Source organism: Gorilla gorilla, chromosome 2 (assembly GCF_029281585.2).
Source record: "Gorilla gorilla gorilla isolate KB3781 chromosome 2, NHGRI_mGorGor1-v2.1_pri, whole genome shotgun sequence".
NCBI classification, from domain to species: Eukaryota; Metazoa; Chordata; class Mammalia; order Primates; family Hominidae; genus Gorilla; species Gorilla gorilla.
Window position 1 is genome coordinate 132,664,145 of NC_086017.1, and position 24,249 is coordinate 132,688,393.

The window sequence follows — 24,249 nt, forward strand, 5'->3', positions numbered from 1 at the left end:
CATTATTTTAAAAACTCCATATCCCAGGTACCAATGCCCAAGGACAAGTTATCATTACTTCACTTGGATTAGTATGATTGCCTTTTGTGTCTAGAGTTTTCTTCCCCTTAATCTACCTTCACATAGTCACCAGAGTAACAAAATTGAAATGTAATCTGACCACTTTCGTCTACTTTAAAAATCTTCAATGGTCCCCGTTGCCTATAGGATTAGACTCCGTTTCCTCAACACAGCATATAAATTCTTGATGACTTTGAGTCTCAGCAGAGCTTGCTAGTCACCTCCCTATATGGAACTTTATATCCCAACAATAATGAATTTGTACCTACTTTTCATCCTCAGCATGTTGTTTCTTATCTCTGTGCTTTTGTTTATGTTGCCTGGAATTACTGCTTTCTCTTTCTCCTCTTCCTCCCTGGCCAATATACCATCCTTGAAGTTTCATCTCAGATATTACCTTCTCCAGGAAGCACCTCCCCTCGGTTTGGGTTAGAAGGTCCTTTAACATTTATGGTCACTTTTAATATTGTAACTTAATGTATACAATGATGTTTGTGTTTTCCATTCTATTGTAAGCTCTTTGAAGACAAGGTTTATATCTTAATCAACTCTATAATTGCAATGACAGACACAGCAGCTGCATAATAAATTCATACTAAACTGAAAGAATGGATTATTTCAATTGTGTATACTCTGCCCTTCCATGTTACCCTGAATAATTGCCAATTGCTTCTTTTATACCCTTCTTGAGCATCTGTAAAAATACCAAGCTTGAAGTTTATTAAATAAATGTGATTAAACATTTTTTGTTGTGATCTCAATATTTTTCTTCAGATTATCACACTAATTCTCTTCTTTAAGCCTGAGATTTGAGCTAAAATCTTAAGCTCTGGTATAAGGTATCAATTTAATAATAAATTTCCAGTCTTTTGTAGTATTTTATATTAATTTTTTCTGAAAGACAATGGTGATGGAACTTCAGCATTATATACAAGTATATAGTGCATATACTTGTATATACATTATATACAAGTCATATGCAGTCAATTTTAGCAAAATTGGAATAAAATTGGTAATGCTTCTGATAAAAAAAAAGCAGTAACATTTTGAAAAAACCAAGTCACCTGTTGATCTGTAGTATATTCTGTAGCATCATCATGACTGCAGATCCTATTTGGACATTGTCAGCTTGCAGTAAATGTAAGAAATGATCACTTTGTAGTACTAAAGGAAAAGAAAAAAAAAGAAAGATTAAAGTAAAGATTTTATGATAACAAAGGAAGATTTTGTTCTTTTCAAACCAAATCAAAGCATGACCATCTCTGCTAAACTTTCTGACTTTGTAGACTCTACAATAAAGAAGACTTTAAGATGTAAAATTCATGGCGATTTTAAATAGCCATAAATAAGTCATTTCATTTTTATGAATATAGTCAGAAAATAGGCATAAATACTAAGCTAAGAATCTATTGTTATCTCTCTTTAAATTGAAAATATCATATCCTAAATCTGAATCTTTTTCTTCTATCAATGAATTTCAGTGAATAAAACAAATTTCCTGCAAAGACAGAATATAAGGAAACGGAAATGGCACAGATGACTATAATTGGTTGCTCACATCCTTAAAAAATTTAATTTTGTGACATATTGTTTTATATAATAATGAATACGCTAACTACAAAAATTTCCTTTTATTGATTTGTAATCTTTAAGCTCTGAGCAGCCAGTTATAACAATTTAGCACTGGATACTTATACAAGTTGCTTAACCTCTTAGAAACTATTTCTTCATCTGTAAAACTAGAAATAATAGCTCTCACATGAGCTAATGTAAAATATCCTAGAACAAGGAACATTTCTAATAAATGTCAGTTTCCATTCCATTCCATGCTCAATAACTGAGCATAACTACCAAAGGTATTAGTTATACTAACTGAAAGTAGTTGCCTTTGGAAAATGGGAAATGGAGTGGGCATGAGGGTCAGGGATTGTGTGTGTTTTAACGATCCTTATAGAACTATTTGACTCTTTAAATTATGTGCATGCAATGATTCTGAGGAGAAAAGCTAAAAGTAAAATTTCAGTTCAAGTATTACTTAAAAAATAAGAGTGTTACATCTATATTAGATGAAATTTTTCTAGGGAGAGCACCATGAATGTAACTAAGAATTATTTTTTCAGTCTTAAGAAAACATAAAACTCATACATGTTTATATCTCTCAATGTAAACAGAAATATCCTATAACTTCCAAGTTTACTAAAAGGTCATTAAATAAAAGCTTACTCTTACTTGGATAGTTAGACTATATGCGTTAAATCATATCCACCCTGAACATAGGGATTTCTCTCATGATAGGTCTAAAACACTGACCGTAATCTTTTAAACTTAAAAGTTATTTTTAGGAATAAACTGCTCAAATTATCATTTGTCTTTATCTTAGATTTGCTAAACAGAAAAAGCTAAAGTTTTATTTCAACAGTATTCTCCTTAATTTAATATTCACATTGTTGATGTTGGCTATGTAAAACTGGAATATCCATTTTAAAAAACTGTGAGCTTATTTCAACATGGTTTCATTTCAGTGTGGTTATCTGCACAGTTCATGTGGCATTTGTTTTTGGAAAAAACGATCAAACTGTTAGCAGTTGACTCTACAATGGCTATTAGTTACATTAAAATCTTTTCTCTTACCATTCTGAATAAGTTCAACATGGCCTCCCAAAAGCCAGAAGAGAGAATCAGTCACAATTTGGAAAAAGTGTAGTAATTCATCTTTTTCTTCAGCCTTAACATAAAAGATAAGCCCAGTTTACTTTTCTATAGTTTTTTTCCTTTTTTTTTTTTTAAGGAGACTTCTCTCTGGGGAGTTAGAGGATACAGTTTCTGGATCTAACTTAGCTATTTATGAGGGACATGATTTTGTTGCCTTTAGTTTCTTAATTTGTAAAACTTGTGGTTACAGGATAGTAATATCTACTAGAAATGGTTGTTATCCAGATAAAATAAAACAATATAAGTAGTGTAAGGGCTACAAGTTGATACACTAGGATGTCTTAATACTTGCATCAGAATCACCTGTTGAGCTTTTTAAATACATCTATGCACAAGCTTTAGTTCAAATATACTGAATTTGAATCTCCAAAGGCAGTCTGGATATCTGTACTTGCACAAAGTTAGGTGGTTGATTTGGTTATACAACTTGGGTGAAAATAACTGCAATATGCAAATGTAGATGTCAGCATGAGAAGCATTATTAATAGTGTATTTCAGTTCCAGTTTCTACTCATAAGTTTAGGAGGGCAAAGATCATGTCATTTAGCTCCCCATACAAACTCAGTTTCTAGGACAGTTCTGACACATAGTAAATGTTCAATCAACATTTAGTCAACAAATAAATGACAGTTTTTTCTGGCTCTTCCTTTCTGGAAAGTAGGGTGAGAAATTATTATAAATTAGAGTGCCACAAGGAGAAATAAGAAGTATAGATTCCATTTACAATTTTGTCATTTATTGGCCATGTAACTTTAGTGGAACGTTGGATAAAGGTCACTAATCTTATCCATGTCCTGAATGTTTGTACTACAGCACAAAAGTAATGATGAGACCAGCAAAAATATTATGATTGCCATGATTATTCTTTATAATAATGAAAGTATTTTCTTCCTAATATTCTAGCACAGAGCTACATAGGTATTTAGTAAACTGACAAGTGCTGACTTGAATATAACAATGGAAAAAAAAAAAACCCATGAGAAACGTCACAGAGCAAGAATCCTTTTATCCTTTTAGTTCAGGAAACTACTTTTGCCAGAGTTTTACCTAAAGATACATCAGAAAGGGCATGGTAATTCTCATTGTTGTCAATCCCAAAAGATAGTGTTGTACTCTTAGACTTCCTACTTTCCTTAAAATGCACATTAGATAATGTCACCCACAAATTCATGGTTCCTGAGGCAGGTTAACAAAATTTACCTTTAAATCAAAATTCTCACATATACTCACACAAAACCACTTTGTATCTTAGGTCAGAATGTGTATGTCCCACCATATGATCTACTAACTACGTACTATCTAATTAAAACAAAAATCTGATTGAAAAGCTCCTAGGTAAATAGACTAATAAATTAATTCAAGTTTTTGCCACATCTTTTTTATGCCCCTGTTTTAATTTTGCCCTGTGGTTAAGTGGCCTTACTTTTTCTGTAGCCAATTAATTCTTGGATAACATTAAAGAATCTTTATCTCAATAAAAATACAATAATAAAGGACAGAAAAATATTATGAAAAGTATTAAGGATTCTATAAATGAAAACAATTAACTGAATAAGTATATTTATAATGAAAGTAATATACAAATACATAACATATTAATACATAATTTTAATAATATATAAGGAAAAAGAATTATTAATGCTCTTAAGTAGGAATATTAAATAAAGGTGCTTTGAAGAAAAGATACAGCTTACATAATGGTCTGAGCTATTAATGGGACAGAAATTATTTTACAAATGAGGAAAATGAGATACAGTGAAATCCAGTGATTTGCTATAGAACCTCGAGTTAGTTTGTGGCACAGCCAGCAAAAGAAATCAAATCCAACACAATTCCTATAGTTTATGTGGCTTCAACTAACCTGAATTAAACTAAATCTAGCAAATATTTATTTAGTGCTAACATCCCACAAAATGCCAGTGGAGATATCAGAAATGGAATTTGTAACCTATTACATGGAACACCTATGCTCTACCACTGAGTTAAATTCTCTGCCAGGGGGATCTGGCAAGATGGTTGAAGAGGAACAGCTCTGGTCTGAAGCTCTCAGCAATAGCAATGCAGAAGGCAGTGATTCTGCATTTCCAACTGAGGTACCCAGTTCATCTCATTGGGACTGGTTAGACAACGGGTGCAGCCCACAGATGGCAAGCAGAAGCAGAGTGGGGCATTGCCTCACCTGGGAAGTGCAAGGGGCTGGGGACCTCCCTCCCCTAGCCAAGGGAAGGGAGGGACTGTGCTATCTGGCCCAGATACTACGTTTTTCCCATGGTTTTTGCAACCCACAGACAAGGAGATTCCCTGTGTGCCTAAACCACCAGGGCCCTGGGTTTCAAGCACAAAACTGGTCAGCTGTTTGGGCAGACACTGAGCTAGCTGCAGGAGTTTCTTTTTGTACCTCAGTGGTGGCTAAAACCCCAGCAAGACAGACTGTTCACTCCCCTGGAAAGGGGTCTGAAACCAAGGAGCCAAGAGGTCTTGTTCAGAGGGTCCCACTCCCACGGAGACCAGCAAGCTAAGAACCACTGGCTTGAAATTCTCGCTCCCAGCACAGCAGTCTGAAGTCGACCAACCTGGGACAATTGAGCTTGGTGGTGGGAAGGGCATCCACCATTACTGAGGCTTGAGTAGGCAGTTTTCCCCTCACAGTGTTAAGGAAGCCACTGGGAAGTCTGGACTGGGTGGAACTCACTGCAGCACACCAAGGCAGCTGTGGCCAGACTGCCTCTCTAGATTCCTCCTCACTGGGCAAGTCATCTCTGAAACAAAGGCAGCAGCCCCAGTAAGAGGCTTATACATAAAACTCCCATCTCCCTGGGACACTGCACCTGGGGACAGGGGAGACTGTGGGTGCAGTTTCAGCAGACTTAAATGTTCCTGCCTGCCAGCGCTGAAGAGAGCGGCGCATCTCCCAGCACAGTTGATATACTGAATTTGAATTTGTTAGTGCTAGAGCTCTGCTAAGGAACAGAATGCTTCCTCAAGTGGGTCCCTGACCCCGTGCCTCCAGACTGGGAGACATCTCCATACAGGAGAGCTCTGGCAGGCATCAGGCGGGTGCCACTCTGAGACGAAGCTTCCAGAGGAAGGAGGTGTGAGTAATATTTGCTGTTCTGCAGCCTCTGCTGCTGATACCCAGGCAAACAGGGTCTGGAGTGGACCTCCAGCAAACTCCAGCAGACCTGCATCAGAGGGAAGGAAAACTAACAAACAGAAAGCAATAACATCAACATCAACAAAAAGGACACCCACACAAAATCCCCATCCAAAGGTCATCAGCATCGAAGATCAAAGGTAGATGAATCCATGAAGATGAGGAAAAACCAGCACAGTCCAAAAACCAGAACGCCTCTTCTCCACCAAATGATCGCGATTCCTCCCCAGCAAGGGCACAAAACTGGACTGAGAATGAGTTTGATGAATTAACAGAAGTAGGCTTCGGAAGGTGGGTAATAACAAACTCCTCTGAGCTGAAGGAGCATGTTCTAACCCAGTGTAAGGAAGCTAAGAACATTGAAAAAAGGTTAGACAAATTGCTAACTAGAATAACCAGTTTAGGAGAACATAAATGACCTGATGGAGCTGAAAAACACAGCACGAGAACTTCATGAAGCATACACAAGTATCAGTAGCCAAATTGATCTAGCAGAAGGAAGGATATAAGAGAATGAAGATCAACTTAATGAAATAAAGTGTGAAGACAAGATTAGAGAAAGAAGAATGAAAAGAAATGAACAAAGCCTCCAAGGAATATGGAACTATGTGAAAAGACAAATGTATGATTGCTTGGTGTACCTGAAGGTGATGGGGAGAATGGAACCAAGTTGGAAAACACTTCAGGATATTATCCAGGAGAACATCCCCAACCTAGCAAGACAAGCCAACATTCAAATTCAAGAAATACAGAGAATACCACTAAGATACTCCTCAAGAATAGCAACCCCATCACACATAATTGTCAGATTCTCCAAGGTTGAAATGAAGGAAAAAAATCTTAGGGGCAGCCAGAGAGAAAGGTCAGGTTACCTACAAAGGGAAGCCCATCAGACTAACAGCGGATCTCTCTGCAGAAACCCTACAAGCCAAAAGAGAGTGGGGGCCAATAATCTACACTCTTAAAGAAAATAATTTTCAACCTAGAATTTCATATCTAGCCAAACTAAGCTTCATAAGTGAAGGAGAAATAAAATCCTTTATAGACAAGCAAATGCTGAGAGATTTTGTCACCACCAGGGCTGCCTTACAAGAGTCCTGAAGGAAGCACTAAATATGGAAATTAAAAACCGGTACCAACCACTGCAAAAGCATACCAAAATACAAAGCCCAATGACACTATGAAGAAACTGCATCAACTAATGTGCAAAATAACCAGCCAGCATCAAAATGACAGGATCAAATTCACACATAACAATATTAACCTTAAATGTAAATGGGCTACATGCCCCAATTAAAAGACACAGACTGGCAAATTGTATAAACTGTCTAAACCCATCTGTGTGCTGTATTCAGGAGACTCATCTCACATGCAAATACACACATAGGCTCAAAATAAAGGGATGGAGGAATATTTACCAAGCAAATGGAAAGCAAAAAAAAGCAGGAGTTGCAATCCTAGTCTCTGATAAGACAGACTTTAAACCAACAAAGATCAAAAAAGACAAAGAAGGGCGTTATGTAATGGTAAAGGGATCAATGCAACAAAAAGAGCTAACTATCCTAAATATATATTCACCCAATACAGGAGCACCCAGATTCATAAAGCAAATTCTTAGAGACTGACGAAGAGACTTAGACTCCCACACAATAATAGTGAGAGACTTTAACACCCACTGTCAATATTAGACAGATCAATGAGACAGAAAATTAACAAGGATATTCAGGACTCGAACTCAGCTCTGGACCAAGCGGACCTAATAGACATCTACAGAACTCTCCACCCCAAATAAATAGAATATACATTCTTCTCAGCACCACATCGCACTTATTCTAAAATCGACCACATAATTGGAAGTAAAACACTCCTCAGCAAATGCAAAAGAACAGAAATCATAACAAACAGTCTCAGTCCACGGTGCAATCAAATTAGAACTCAGGATTAAGAAACTCACTCAAAACCACACAACTACATGGAAACGGCACAAGCTGCTCCTGAATGAGTACTGGGTAAATAACCAAAGGCAGAAATAAATAAGTTATTTGAAACCAATGAGAACAAAGACACAATGTACCAGAATCTTTGGGACTCAGCTAGAACAGTGTGTAGACGGAAATTTACAGCACTAAATGCCCACAGGAGAAAGTGGGAAAGATCTAAAATCGACACCCTAACATCACAATTAAGAGAACTAGAGAAGCAAGAGCAAACAAATTCAAAAGCTAGCAGAAGACAAGAAATAACTAAGATTAGAGCAGAACTGAAGGAGATAGAGACACGAAAAACCCTTCAAAAAATCAATGAATCCAGGAGCTGGTTTTCTGAAAAGATTAACAAAATAGACCACTAGCCAGACTAATAAAAAAGAAAGGCAAGAAGAATCAGATAGACACAATAAAAAATGATAAAGGGGATATCACCACTGATCCCACAGAAATACAAACATCAGAGAATACTATAAACACCTCTACACAAATAAACTAGAAAATCTAGAAGAAATGGACAAATTCCTGGACACATACACCCTCCCAAGACTAAACCAGGAAGAAGCTGAATCCCTGAATAGACCAATAACAAGTTCTGAAATTGAGGCAATAATTAATGGCCTACCAACCAAAAAAAGCCCAGGACCAGATGGATTCACAGCTGAATTCTACCAGAGGTACAAAGAGGAGCTGGTACCATTCCTTCTGAAACTATTCCAAACAATACAAAAAGAGGGACTCCTCCCTAACTCATTTTCTGAGAGCAGGATCATCCTGATACCAAAACCTGTCACAGACACCACAAAAAAAGAAAATTTCAGGCCAGTATCTCTCGTGAACATCAATGCGAAAATCCTCAATAAAATACTGGCAAACCGAATCCAGCAGCACATCAAAAAACTTATCAACTATGATTAAGTCGGCTTCATCACTCGATGCAAGGATGGTTTAACACATGCAAATCAATAAAAGTAATCCATCACATAAACAGAACCAATGACAAAAATCACATGATTATTTCAATAGATGCAGAAAAGGCCACCAATAAAATTCAACACCCCATTCATGCTAAAAACTCTCAATGAACTAGGTATCGATGGAACATATCTCAAAACAATAATAACTGTTTATGAGAAACCCACAGCCAACATCACACTGAATGGGCAAAAGCTGGAAGCATTCCCTTGGAAAACCGGCACAAGACAAAGATGCCCACTCTCTCCACCCCTATTCAACACAGTATTGGACGTTCTGGCCAGGGCAATCAGGCAGGAGAAAGAAAGTGTATTCGAATAGGAAGAGAGAAAGTCAAATTGTCTCTGATTGCAGATGATATGACTGTATATTTAGAAAACCCCATCGTCTCAGCCCAAAACCTCCTTAAGCTGATAAGCAACTTCAGCAGTCTCAAGATACAAAACCAATGTGCAAAAATCACAAGCATTCCTATACACCAATGATAGACAAACACAGAGACAAATCATAAGTGAATTCCCATTCACAACTGCTACAAACAGAATAAAATACCTAGGAATACAACTTACAAGGGACGTGAAGGACCTCTTCAAGGATAACTACAAAACACTGCTCAAGGAAATAACAGAGGACACAAACAAATGGAAAAAAATTCCATGCTTATGGATAGAAAGAATCAATAACGTGAAGATGGCCATACTGCCCAAAGTAATTTATAGATTCAATGCTATTTCCATCAAACTACCATTGACTTTCTTCACAGATTTAGAAAAAACTACTTTACATTTCATGTGGAACCAAAAAAAAAAAAAAAAAAAAAAGAGCCCGTATAGCCAAGACAATCCTAAGCAAGAAGAACAAAGCTGGAGGCATCATGCTACCTGACTTCAAACTATACAAGGCTACAATAACCAAAACAGCATGGTACTGGTACCAAAACACATATATAGACCAATGGAACAGAACAGAGGCCTCAGAAATAACACCACACATCTACGACCATCTGATCTTTGACAAACCTGACAAAAACAAGAAATGGGGAAAGGATTCCCTATTTAATAAATGGTGCTGGGAAAACTGGCTAGCCATACGCAGAAAACTGAAACTGGACCCCTTCCTTACATCTTATACGAAAATTAACTCAAGATGGATTAAAGACTTACACATAAGACCTAAAACCATACAAACCCTAGAAGAAAACCTAGGCAATACCATTCAGGACATAGGCATAGGCAAAGATTTCATGGCTAAAACACAAAAAGCAATTGCAGCAAAAACCAAAATAGACAAATGGAATCTAATTAAACTAAAGAGCTTCTGCATGGCAAAAGAAACTATCATTAGAGTGAACAGGCAACCTACAGAATAGGAGAAAATTTTTGCAATCTACCCATCTGATGAAGGTCAAATATTAAGAATCTAAAAGGAACTTAAACAAATTTACAAGAAAAAAAAACATCAAAAAGTGGGTGAAGGATATGAATAGACACTTCTCAAAAGAAGGCATCTATGGGGCCAACAAACATATGAAAAAAAGCTCATCATTACTGGTCACTAGAGAAATGCAAATCAAAACCACAATGAGATACCCTCTCACTCCAGTTAGAGTGGCGATCATTAAAAAGTCAGGAAACAACAGATGCTGGAGAGGATGTGGAGAAATAGGAACGCTTTTACACTGTTGGTGGGAATGTAAGTTCAACCACTGTGGAAGACAGTATGGCGACTGCTCAAGGATCTAGAATCAGAAATACCATTTGACCCAGCTATTCCATTACTGGATATATACCCAAAGGATTATAAATCATTCTACTATAAAGACACATGCACACGTATGTTTACTGCAGCACTATTTACAACAGCAAAGTCTTGGAACCAACCTAAATGCCCATCAATGATAGACTGGACAAAGAAATGTGGCACATATACACCATGGAATACTATGCAGCCATAAAAAAGAATGAGTTCATGTCCTTTGCAGGGACATTGATGAAGGTGGAAACCATCATTCTCAGCAAACTAACACGGGAACAGAAAACCAAACACTGCATGTTCTCACTCATAAGCGGGAGTTGAACAATGAGAACACATGGACACAGGGAGGGGAACATCACATACTGTGGCCTGTCAGGGGGTGGGGAGCAAGGGGAGGGATAGCATTAGGACAAATACCTAATGCATGCAGGGCTTAAAACCTAGATGACGAGTTGATGGGTGCAGCAAACCACCATGGCACATGTATACCCATGTAACAAACCTGGACATCCAGCACATATATCCCAGAACTGAAAGTATAATAAAAAAAAAAAGAAAAGAAAAGAAAAAGAAATTGTCTGCCAACAGTATTTCTTATACTCAAACCAGCAGGTTGTCTGTACTATTATACCTCTCATTCAATTTCATTCTTCTAATTAAAAAAAAATTCTTAAACTAAAAATACATCTATTTTAGGTTTTCTATTAAAAATGGCTAAGACCTTTTCTACTCTATTAGCCTGGGAATTCCTTAAATGTAAGACTGTGTCTATTCTTTATATACTCAAAGCACCATAAATAGAACTTAATATAACCTGGTGATCATTATGGACTGTTTGTGTCCCTGAAAACTCGTATGTTGAAACCCTAACCTCTAATGTGATGGTGGAGACTTTGGAGGTGTAGATTGGGTCATGATGGTGGTGTCCTCATGATGGGATTAGTGCCCTTATAAGAAAGAAAGAAAGAAGGAAAAGACATGAAAGAGACAAGAGAGCTCCCTCTCCCTCTCCACACAAACACAAACAGGAGGTCATGTGAGCACACAAGAGAGTGGCTGTCTGCAAGCCAGGAAGTGGGCCCCATGAGGAAGTGAATCTGTTGGCTTCTTGATCTTGGACTTCTTAGTCTCCAGAACTATAAGAAATAAATGTCTTTAAGTCACCGAGTCTATGGTATTTTGTTACAGCAGCCTGAACAGAGTAAGTCAAGTGACTGAGTTATTAATATCTCTGTACATAATTGACAAAAGTTGTGAATCTGCTCAAGCTCTGATATAGTAGTAGGCCCAAATGTACATATAGCCAAGAACTCTTCTAAGGTAAAGGAGTTTCAGCCTTGTAGACTTATCACTTCTTATAAATTCTAAGATGAACCTCTGCTGTCAAAAGGTAAAAATAGTTTGCATATTAATGTATTCATTAATGCCCAGTTCCACTCTTCTCATTACTTATTTCTGGATTCCCACTTGCGGGTACCTAGTGAGGAAATGTCATTTTTAAAAAAATCAAATGACAGCTTGGAGCAAAATAATCCTGCTACATTCCCCATATGGAGCTAAGAAACTGTCTTCAAACAGGGAAGCCAAAAGAAGAGAGAAGCATGTAAGTAAACCGGACTTAGGGCAGGGCCCAGCAGCTAGAAGTCAAGGTAGTACTAAAGACATGTGAGCTTGTAGTTATTAGACAACTTGAAGATAGAGCCCAAAGGAGAGAGTAAACACTTTTAGGAAAAACAAACAAGAAAACAAGCAAGAGACTGATTGATAATTGACAAGTATTACCAAAAAAACCTGAACAGATTTTAAAAGAGAGATTATAATATCTATATGTCAAATGCATGCAGGTGCAGGCAATAAAGGTCAGAAGATGACCACGAATAAGAACCAGAAAGGCACCTAGAATCAGTGTGTAAATGAAGAAAAAGTTAAATTTAGAAGGCAGTCAGAAGCTAGGCATTCAGACAAAGCTTAAGAGGACCTAAATCTGAAGCTAAGTAAATAAACTGGGAATATGTTGTGAGGGTGGAAGCAAACAGCAACTTTTAAAAGCACCTTTCAATAAGGAAAATCAACTTAAAGTTAGAGAACTGTGTTTAAAATTACTTAAAGCAGTGGTCTCTAACCTTTTTTGCACCAGGGACTGGTTTCATGGAAGATAATTTCTCCATGAACTAGGGGGCCAAGGGGAAGGATGTTTTGGGGATTCAAGCCCATTACATTTATTGTGTGCTTTATTTATATTATTATTACATTGTAATACATAATGAAATAATTATACAACTCACCATAATGTAGAATCAGTAGAAGCCCTGAGCTTGTTTTCCTGCAACTAGAGAGTCTCATCTGAGAGTGATGGGAGACAGTGACAAATCATCAGGCATTAGATTCTCATAATGAGCCTGCAACCTAGATCCCTCACCTGCACAGTTCACAATAGCATTTATGCTCTTATGAGAATCTAATGTTACCGCTGATCTGACAGGAGGCAGAGCTCAGGTGGTAATGTGAGCAATGGGGAGTGGCTGTAAATACAGATAAAGCTTTGCTCACTCACTTGCCCACCACTTACTTCCTGCTGTGTGGCTGGGTTTCTGACAGGCCATGGATGAGTACTAGTCTGTGGCCTGGGGGCTGGGGACCCCTGACATAAAGAATAATGCAATAAGTACCTAAAAGTATCTAGTTATCCATATTTTTAATATCTTATACCCAATTATGTACTTATTAAACATAGTAATTAATGATTAATTATGCTTTTTCAACTTTATTAGTCTTGTTTTAAGAGAATGAGCATACCTGAAACAAATATCATGCTGAATTTTGAATGATTTTTACTCATGAGTAATCTAACTCTATAGTGTTGCCGTCCAATAGAAATATAATGTGAGCCATCTAGATAATGTTAAGTTTTCTAGTAGCAATGTTTTTAAAAAGTAAAAAGAAATAGGTAAAACAAATAACAATATATTTTATATTAGCATTTTTAGCATGGAATATATATAAAAAATTCTTGGTATTTCTTTGAAATTTGGTGAATATTTATACTTGGAGCAGATCTCTACTTGGAAGCTAAATTTTCATTAGAAATTCTTGGTATGTATTTAGATTTTATAAAACTTACAGTTGTAAAAGTAGATTCACATACTCAAGTTGTTCCAAACACACTTAAGTTTCCTAACAGAATTGATCATCAATTTTTAAATTTAAAATAATTAAAATTAAATAAAATTTTCAGTTCCTCAGTTACAAAGGTACATTTCAATTGCTCAACTGATACACAGGGTTAATGGCTACCATATTATACCATGCAGAACAGACCATGAGGCCATGTACTAGACATTACTATTTAAATTATTTAAATGGCAGGTAGAGCACCTAGCAAATTCATCTCTTCGAGATGACAAATATTTATTAAAACATTAAAAATGGCCTCAACTTCTTTGCCTTCAGTTTTCTTCATCCATCTAGCATATTGAGCCATAATTCCTCAATTTGCCCAAATACATTGCATCTATGTCAGACATCTCTAAGGCTCTGAACACAGCCTTCAGATATTATCTCCACACCACATCCTTAGGAAAGCTCATCCTCTAGTATGCTCCTCTTCAAAGTTTTAATTAGCATTCATAAGAGGACTTTCCAACCTATAGCCATAGTCCTGATCTCTCAATCCAACTTCAATTCCATCCTAGACATTTCCACTTGAAAATGCAACTAACTTCAAAGGGACTGCATCCTTTTTCCCAGTTTTTACCTCTGGCTTATCACTTCTCTTAAACATCTATAGGGCCTTGAAACCTTAGACTCAACTTAGACTCATCATTAATATATTATATATTATCTGTATAAAAGCAGTGTCTGATATTACACCTTTTATATTCTTACAATTTTTTTCTTAATATTTCATTTGACCCTCTATTTTTCCAAAGTCATAGTGAGTCAAGACACTTATCACCTTAGTTCCTCTAGCTTACTGCAATAATTTAAAATGGTCTCTTCTTCCACTCTCTCCAGCATACTCTTATGTCTCCTCAAAAAAAAAAGCCTCTTCACTATTGTAGAATCAAGTTCAAACTCTTTTTCTGTTTTTTCCTTTTTTTTCTTTTTTTCTTTTTTTTTAAAGAGATAGGATCTTGCTCTGTTGCCAAAGCTGGTGTGCGGTGACGTGATCATAGCTCACTGCAGCCATGAGCTCCTGGGCTCAAGCAATCCTCCTGCCTTAGCCTCCTGAGTAGCTAGGAAGACAGGCATGTGCAACTACACTTGGCTAGGTCTTGCTATGTTGCCCAGGTTGGTCTTGAACTCCTGGGGTCAAGTGATCCTGCCATCTCAGCCTCCCAAAGTGCTGGGATTATACAGGCGTGAACCACCGCATCTGGCCTTCAATCTTTCTGAATGAGAATACTCTATCTAATTCTGGTAGGAATCTGCACTGGGACTCAAAGATGTCATACTTATTCCTCTTTCCTGGTCTTGTCCATTTCCCCTGCCTGTAATGCCCTCATATTTCCAAATCTCATCCACGCTTTAGAGATAGATAGACCAGGTACCATTGGCTCCACAAAGCTTTTTGGAATCACTCTTGTTCACATTGGTTGTTCCCTACTCTTCCCCTTTATAGAACTTACTTTCCTGTTAGTTGTGGGCCAGAAAATATTTTAGGCATTATAGTCTCTAGAAACTACTGAACTCTGTGGCTATAGTGAAAGTAGTCATGGATAATATAAACAAATAGGTGCAGCTGTGTTCCAATACAACTTAATTTTAAAAAATAAGCTGGATTTAGCCCACAGGCCATAGTTTGTTGACCTAAGCTTTTGCTGACCAAATGTATAAACTCGGGAAAAAATATAAAAAGCAATTGTTTGAAGGTTTTAGATAGCAAGCAAAGGCACACAGACATGATCCTGAAATAAAATGTACTGACTGAAATCTAAATTTATCCTGTGTGATTGTCAAAGATATTCTGGGTGTTTCTGTAAGGGTATTTTTAGATGAGTTTAACATTTAAATTTTTAGTCTGAGTAAAGCAGATTGCTTTCCTTAATGTGGGTGGGCCTCATACAATCAGTTGAAGGCTTGAGTAGAACAAAAGATTGACCCTCTCCCACATAAAGGGAAATTCCTCTTGCCTGACTGCCTTTGAGTTGGGACATCAGTTTTTCCTGACATCAGACTCAAACTGAAACACTGCTTCTTCATGGATCTCAAGTCTGCTGGCATTTGGACTGGCACTATGCTATCAGTTCTCCTGATTCTAAGGCCTTTAAACTCAGACTATACCATCAGCTCTCCTGGGTCTCTAGCTTACCAACTGCAAATCTCAGGACTTGTTAGCCTCCATAATTGCCAATTCCTTATAATCAAGCACTTTCTCTTTCTTTCTCTCTCTCCATATATCTTCTATTGGTTCTGTTTTTCTGGAGAAACCTGACTAATATGCCTGACTTTTCCCAGTGTGTGTTTATCAACATACGGAAAAGAGTTCAAATAAGAAGTTGCAGTATAACTTGGCTGAGGAGTCAGAATTTGGAGCTTGGGGCTGCCAGAACAGTTAAAGAAGTGATCCGCAAAGTAGAGAGCTTCAAAATCTATATACAAACTTCCACTGAATTCTTGACTCTTAAACTGTACATATGAGAGAAAAGGCTCCACGGAGCCCAGAAGAATCTACAGCTGAAAGGCTGAAAGAAATTACCAGCAATTTCATCTTTTGCCTAGTGCTGGGTATACAGAGTTTGGAGTTTAGGTTCTTCCAAGTCAGATGGTCTGGGTTAACATGGTGGGCTTTCCATTTAAACCACAGAAGGATCTCACCTTAGGTATAAGGACTGTGAACCAGGACTAAGGGCAATACTCTAATAGCAAAACTGAAGTAAACCTCTCCAAAGAAAGGCTAAAACCAAGCCTCCACAGGAACAATTGATCTGCCAGAATTTAACTGCTCTCAAGTCTTAAGAGGAAGATACGAATTTCTATAATGTGTCATTCACAGTTACCATTATAAAACAAAAAATTAACAGACATGTGAAGAAGCAGAAAAATTTGACCCAGTATTAAGAGAAAAAACAGATAATAAAAAGACTCTCAAATGATCCAGGTATTGGATTTATAAACAACAACTTAAAAATAACTATAATAAATATGGTAAACAATCAATAAGAGAAGCAAATAAAAATCATAGAACAATACATGAAATGAAAAATTCACTAGGTAAGATTATTAGCACATTAGACACTGTAGAAGATAGGGTCAGTGTACTTGAAGACAGAACAATAGAAATTATCGAAACTGAAGTAAACAACAACAACAAGAAAAGGATGAAGACAGCCTCAACAACCAGAAGTCCCAGAGTGAAGGTAGAGAGAATAGGGCAAACAAAAGTATTTGAAAAAATATTAGCTGAAAATTTTCTTAATATGAATACATTAACTCAGACACATGAAGCTCAGGACCTCCAAGCAAGATAGACATCAGGAAATCTACAACAAGGTTCATCAAAGTAAAATTGCTGAAAATAAAACAAAATAAACCAAACAAAGAGAACATCTTAAAGAAGCCAAAGATAAAAAGGTGCAATATGTATAGGAGAATGACAAGAAGAATGAAGGCTGAATTTACATCAGAAACAAAAGATGCCAGAAGACAATGGAAAAAAATCTTTAAAGTGCAAAAAGGGGAAAAAAATTGATGAAGTAGAATTATACACATGCAACAGAAATATTCCTCAAAAGTGAAGGCATCATGAAGACATTTTCAGATAACCAAAAAGCTGAGAGAATTCATTACCAGCAGAATTGCACTGTAAGATATGCTAAAGGAGGTTGTCAGGCTTAAAGGAAATGATACCAAATGAAAATTCAGATCTGTTTGAAGGAATAAAGACAACCAGACATAGTAGATATAAAAAAATCATTTTTCTTTCATTTCTTTAAATTATTGAAAAGTCAATACACTATTTAAAGTAAAAATAACACATATAAAAATAACACATTTAAAGTAAAAATAACACATAATATATGTAAAAGTAAAATACATGACAAAATAGCACAAAAGATAGAAACTGGGAACAAATTTCTTAAAAATAGCAAAATGGTAGAATTAAACCTAACCATAGCACAAATTAGATTAAATGCAAGTAAATGATACCCTTTAAAACAACAGCTTGTCAGACTAGACGAAAAAGCAAGACCTGACAATATGCTATTTAAAACAGACTCATTTTAAGTATAAGACAGAGGTTAAAAAGTAAAGGTTGAGAAATGATGTACAATAGTCTCCCCCTTAACCATGGAAGACATATTCCAAGACCCCCAGTGGATGCCTGAAGGTGTGGATAGTACTGAACCCTATATATACTTTTTTTTTTTTTAATCTGAAAACTGAGACCAGCTACTAAGTGACCAACCGGCAGGTAGCCTGTACAGTGTTGATATGCTGGTCAAGGGGTGCTTCACATCCTGGGAAGGACACTATGAGACTTCATCATGCTATGAGAACAGCATGCCATTTAAAATTTAATTGTTTATTTCTGGAATTCTCCATTTAATATTTTTGAACCACTATTGGCCATGGGTAACTGAAACCATGAAAGGTGAAACTGCAGAAAGTGTATCATGTAAACACTAATCATAAGAAAACTGGAGTGGCAATATTCATAATAGTAAACAAAGTAGACTTCAAGATAAGGTCTATTATCAGAGATAAATCATTTCATGTGACCTGAGTCCATGAGTAAGGTTAAAAAAAAAAAAAAAAGACCAGTTCATGATAATAGCTTTCATTCATCCAGAAGATATAATATTCCTAAATGTGTATGTATCTAATCACAGAGCTTTGTAATACATGAAGCAAAACCATATAGAACGAAAGACAGAATTAGACAAATCCGCAACCATAGTTGGAAATTTTAATACCCTTGCTCACTAAAAAGTAGAACTGTGGACAAGAAAAAAAAAAGAGAATTTAGAAGACTTCAACAACTCTACTAACCAAATTGACCTAATTAACATTTATAGAACATTACATACAACTGCAGAGTTCACATTTGGGTATACAAGTAGTCCTAGCTTTTGCATGGCACCATATTAAATAAAACCTGTGCATATCAAAACCTTTGCATGGTTCTGACATGCACGAGTTTTAGTTAAGATGGAACTGTGCAAAACAAAGGTTTCTTTTTCTTTTTTTCTTTTCAGATGGAGTTTTGCTCTTGTTGCCCAGGCTGGAGAGCAATGGCACTATCTTGGCTCACTGCAACCTCCGCCTCCTGGGTTCAATTGATCCTCCTGCCTCAGCCTCCCAAGTAGCTGGGATTATAGGCATGTGCCACCATGCCCGGCTAATTTTGCATTTTTAGTAGAGACAGGGTTTCTCCATGTTGGTCAGGCTGGTCTCAAACTCCCAACCTCAGGTGATCCGCCTGCCTCGGCCTCCCAAATTGCTGGGATTACAGGTGTGAGCCACTGCACCTGGCCCACAAAAGTTTCTTTTAACGAACATTCACAAAGATAAAACATATGGGGAGGGCTATAAAACAAGTCTGAAAAAATTCCAAAGGATTGAAATGATATAGAGAATGTTATCTGACCAAAACATAATTAAATTAGAAATTGATAACAATAAAGTATCTAGTAGATCTTCAAATATTTGGAAATTAAGCAACACACTTCTAAATCCCTGGGTCAAAAAAAGAGCACATGTATAGCATCTAGCATAATGCAACCAAGAAATACTTGAAAAGACCCCTATGTTTGGGTTGAATATTTTGACTGGAGAAGATATGAGAGATCACATAGGAAGTTCACCTTTATTCTTCACTACTGGAGCTACTTAGAAAAGCCCTAGCCCTAGAGAACATACTTTCCTCTACTGTTAATTTAAGTAAAAAGTATGTTTAGAAAGATGTTATGGAAATAATTGTCTATGGGTGCTGCCCAACAAGTAGCAAGGCAGATCCTTCAAAAAATCAAATGGCAAGCTTCAGTCAGCATTAAAAATTTTTCAAACATAGAGATGATTTTTGGAAGGTTGTAACTTTGAAAATGTTTAAATTCACTACTTTAATTGTACTTTCAGCCAAATATTGCACATTTAAAAAATAACAGAACAGCTTCTTAAGAATTAAACTGATTTAGCTACAAAAGACTAAATAAACACATACCTTAGCTGCATTGATAAAACATGTTTGTAATTGTCTCCCCAAAACTAGAAAATGTTCTGCAGCTGATGGAAGTAATTCATTGTAAAATTCCTCTGCATCTTCTCCTGGCTCCAAGCCCACACAGCAATGGCTGAAATAAGAGCACAAGTTCACGTTAATGAGAAGTTTATGTTGAATGCTCAAGCTTCTAGAGACACTGTGCCTTATTGAGAATTTTTAGTACGCTTCTTTTGTTACCAAGCCAATAAAGAATTTTTGTTGAAAAATTAGTCTAACGACTTTCTAGAAAAGTAAACAGTGGTATGGACCATGCTTGTACTTAGGTCTGGGATTTATGTATCCTAAAAACCTACATATCAGCTCATTCAGCAAATAAAAGACACTTGGCTCACAATAAAGAGAAGCTAAGTTTTCAATGAATTGGCTATAATCATTCTCAAAGCTATAGGATACCTTGAGAGTTTAATTTATGAAAAGCATTTGTGTTAACTAATACATTTTAGACACCTAATAGCTGAAAAATGCCCAAGTAGGATTTGTTTGCAAGGGAGACATAAGGAAACCAAACACTAATTTCATACCAATTTTACCTTCCAATAGATCTACTTTTTGCAAAATACTCACTTGCATATTCCTTATATCAGAAGGACAAACGGCAAAACCTAACTCTAGTAGGAACACTTTACAACATACATTAGAGGAGAGAAAGTCACTTAGAGAAAAAGGTCCTCTTAAAATTGTACATAAAAGTCATTTCCTGAACATAAGTCTGAAGTCCCAATAATAAAAGGTTTTTCTGTAAACTAACGTTCAAAAGAGCCTCAAACCCAAGAATGGTCTTTATGTGTGTACTCTAATGAACAAAAACTGCCGTTTTTTTCAACAAAATGTATGGACACTAATAAGCAATAACAACTATGTATTGAGCACGTTAAAAATCTAAGTAATCAATGGCAGACTGGATAAAGAAAATGGTATATTTCTTTGGGGTGGTACATATACACCATGGAATACTATGCAGCCATAAAAAAGAACAAGATCATGTCCTTTGCAGCAACATGGATGGAGCTGAAGGCCATTAACCTAAGTGAACTAACACAAGAACAGAAAGCCAAACACTGCATATTCTCACTTATAAGTGAGAACAAACATTGAGTATGCAATTTACCTATAAAACAAACCTCCACATGTACCCCTGAACCTAAAATAAAAGTTAAAAAAAAACCTAAGTGGCTAATATTTACATGTATCACTTTTTTTTGTTGTTGTTGTTTATTTGCACCTGGGTTCCTAAAGTTAATGGGCTAATGCTCACATGTATCAGCTTTTCTTTTCTCTTTGGTTCCTAAAGTTAATTACTTAAGAGTATCTTTTTTGATTGAGAAGATTAACGAATGAAATTATGTTTATTTGTGCATTCAGAAACATGGGAATTTCTTAAGTCTTGAATTCCACCCAAGAGCCTGGCTTAATCAATATCATCATAAACTAGCATATCTAATCAAAACAAAAACATAAGGCTTTATTTACTTAAGAAAATCAATCTTGAAAATTAAAGTATGAAAAAGAATATCACATATATTTTTCAACTGTTCTTTGTAACTGTGTACTTTAAATTTGGCCTTTACCAAGTAACACAGTAGGATTAAACAGCTTAGAAATCTAGCATCCAAGACAAACTCTTTCAGTGGGAATAGCTTATTAAATTCAAATGGCTTATTTAGGAAAAACAAAAAAAGAAGGCTAGGATCCAGTTAGTAAATACACACTTTCACTTATTAATCAGGAAGTAGCTTAGGCACTAAGAACATCTGGTTTATTTTACTACCTCCTTTAAAAAATGTTTATTTCTCTTCTATTAATTTCTAGCATGGCAGTAGATCAGTAAATTCTACTTCTAAATTTTATTGACGGTATTTGGGTTGCTTAATGAAATACACAGTTGATAGCTACATTGATACAGTGAAATAAATGTTTCTTTATCAGTTCTCCTATAGTACTTGCTTGCATACTTTCATTTTAGCACTGATTTCATTCTGCTTTGTATCATATACTTACATGACTGTCACCCAATCTCTATTTTAAGTTTCTCAGGTACAGAGCCAGTGCCTTAATTTCTTCACTTCTTTAAAAATTCCTTAATCAATAAAGAGTATATTAGGCACTTGGTATTCAGTGGTGAGAAGAAAAATGATCACCATCTTCATTAAGCTTGTGGAGGAAAATTTTAGACAGTCAAATAATCTGAAGTAAAATTATGAATAATAACATATAATATGAAGGAAAAGTACAACCAAAACCTACAACAGGAGGTTGCCAATGCTTGTTAGGCAGATAAATAAAAAGCAAATGTTGAAAATCAGAATCAACTACTACATCCCTCAAGAACAGCCGACTTACTGCTTTATTTTACCTTAATATCTGTGTAAGCTGGGAAATTGTAGTCCAACCACCCTGGATTCGAGAATAATCTTGACTGAGGACCAAGAGGCAATATTGAATGAGATCATAACAATATATATCTTGTTTGATTTTCTTCAACTCTGAGCTTCCTAAAGGTGTGATGTTTATTATTTCTAAGGCAAAAGGAAATAAGATATATTTATTTTTGCTTAATACATCCAGGAGCTATTTGTATTTTTATATGTTGAATAATCACTAAAAATATATTAGAAGGAAAAATTACTGTTCTATTATAGTGTTAAGACTTCTCTGAACAAATTTAAAAGAAATGTTAAAATTGTACCAACGATGGAACCATTTTTCACTTAAAATGCTATCTAATCACAAAAAGATTTTCTTACCTTTTAACTTCAACAGTATAACAGGGACATTCTGCTCAGGGCTTTTTGCAACTTCAGCAGCTATAGATAAGATCCTTGGGTCTGTACCTGTTGGCTTCATTTCTCTTATTACCTATATTTTAACAGAATCAGAGAATAAAGGTCAAAAAGCCAGGAAATGTTCACTACCTAAATAATGTTTGAAATATAATTTCAATATAAATAAAAACAGCTTTTCTTGCCTTGTTTGAGAAGCAGAATGTAGATTTTTTCATTTCTTCCTTATAGAAAACTGGTTTTTCTAACCAGTGTAAAAGAGCTCAAGATTCCTATACCTCACATGTAACAGCTATAGCAGGTATTGTTTATTGTGCACTCACTAAGAGTCAGGAACTGTGATAGGAGCTTCACATTCTCTCTCTAATCTGCACAATAATTCTAGGATAGGAATTAACTTCCTTTAATCACACAAGAAGAACTGCAAAAAAGAGCTAACATGACAGGCCTAAGACTACTATCCTTTCAAAGGTGTGCTTACAAGGTTGGCCTTTGACGGGCATCTAGAACTTAGATTTCAGGAGGGTTTCTGCCATTCTCTGATAAGAGTGGCTCCCTGTGCCTAAAACTGTTTATGAAAAACAATGTGGTTCATGCTGAATACCCGCCTTCCTTCCAGGAGTCTTAGAATTCTGGTACATGCCAGTCGAGAGTACCTATATAGAGGGTGCCTATGTGGCCATCCTCCAATAAAAATTCTGATCACTGAGTGTCTAGTTGAGCTTCCTTGGTAGACAACACTTCAAACATGTTGTCATAGCTGGTTGCTGGAGGAATTAAGCATGTCCTACGTAACTCCACTGGGAGAGAACTCAGAAGTTTGTACCTGATTTCCCCCAATATGCTTTTTCCCTTTGCTGATTTTGCTTTATTTCCCTTCACTGTAATAAATCATAGCTGTAAGTACACTATATTCTGAGTCCTGTGAGCCCTCCTAGTGAAGCACTGACCTTCAACACACTAATGCTCAGAAATGTTACATAAATATAAGATAATCAAAGATTGCTTCTAAATAGTATAGTGAATAAGGCCAGGGGCAGTGGCTCACACCTATAATCCCAGCACTTTGGGAGGCCAAGGCGGGTGAATCACTTGCGGTCAGGAGTTCAAGACCAGCCTGGCCAACATGGTGAAACCCCATTTCTACTAAGAATACAAAAAATCAGCTGGGCATGGTGGCGCGTGCCTGTAATCCCAGTTACTCAGGAGGCTGAGGCAGAATAGCTTGAACCCAGGAGGTGGAGGTTGAGTGACCCGAGATCACATCACTGCACTCCAGCCTGAGTGACAGAGCTAGACTCTGTCTCAAAATAATAATAATAATAATAATAATAAATAAGTAAATAGTATATTGAATAAAATCAATTCTCCTAACATTAAAAAAACAAGGTCCACATCCTAATTTGTTGCTAAAACTTTCTCTATGTAAAAAAAGTTTAAGGCTGAAGAATCGCTTGAGAATTGGTGTTCAAGACTAGCCTGGTCAACAAAGCAAGACCCTGTCTCTAAAAAAAAAAGTTTTAAAGCATTTGAAGCTCAAAGATATCCTTACATAATAAAAGCGTATTTCCTTATTTATAGTAAAGCTAACATGTATCAACTGTT

The 24,249-nt window shown here is 36.3% G+C and overlaps 1 protein-coding gene across 1 annotated transcript in view; it reads right to left on the reverse strand.

Annotated features, from left to right (window-relative positions):
* The window catches only part of IQCB1 (IQ motif containing B1), a 65,023-nt gene that overhangs the window by 36,078 nt on the left and 4,696 nt on the right, over positions 1-24,249 (reverse strand). Inside the window, exons 3-7 of the mRNA XM_031009797.3 lie at positions 22,609-22,720; positions 22,218-22,380; positions 19,805-19,934; positions 2,692-2,785; positions 1,125-1,224 (exon numbers count right to left, since the gene is read on the reverse strand). Of these exons, the coding sequence (XP_030865657.2) occupies positions 1,125-1,224; positions 2,692-2,785; positions 19,805-19,934; positions 22,218-22,380; positions 22,609-22,708 (587 nt within the window). The 5' untranslated portion in view covers positions 22,709-22,720. The remainder of the gene's footprint in view (positions 1-1,124; positions 1,225-2,691; positions 2,786-19,804; positions 19,935-22,217; positions 22,381-22,608; positions 22,721-24,249) is intronic.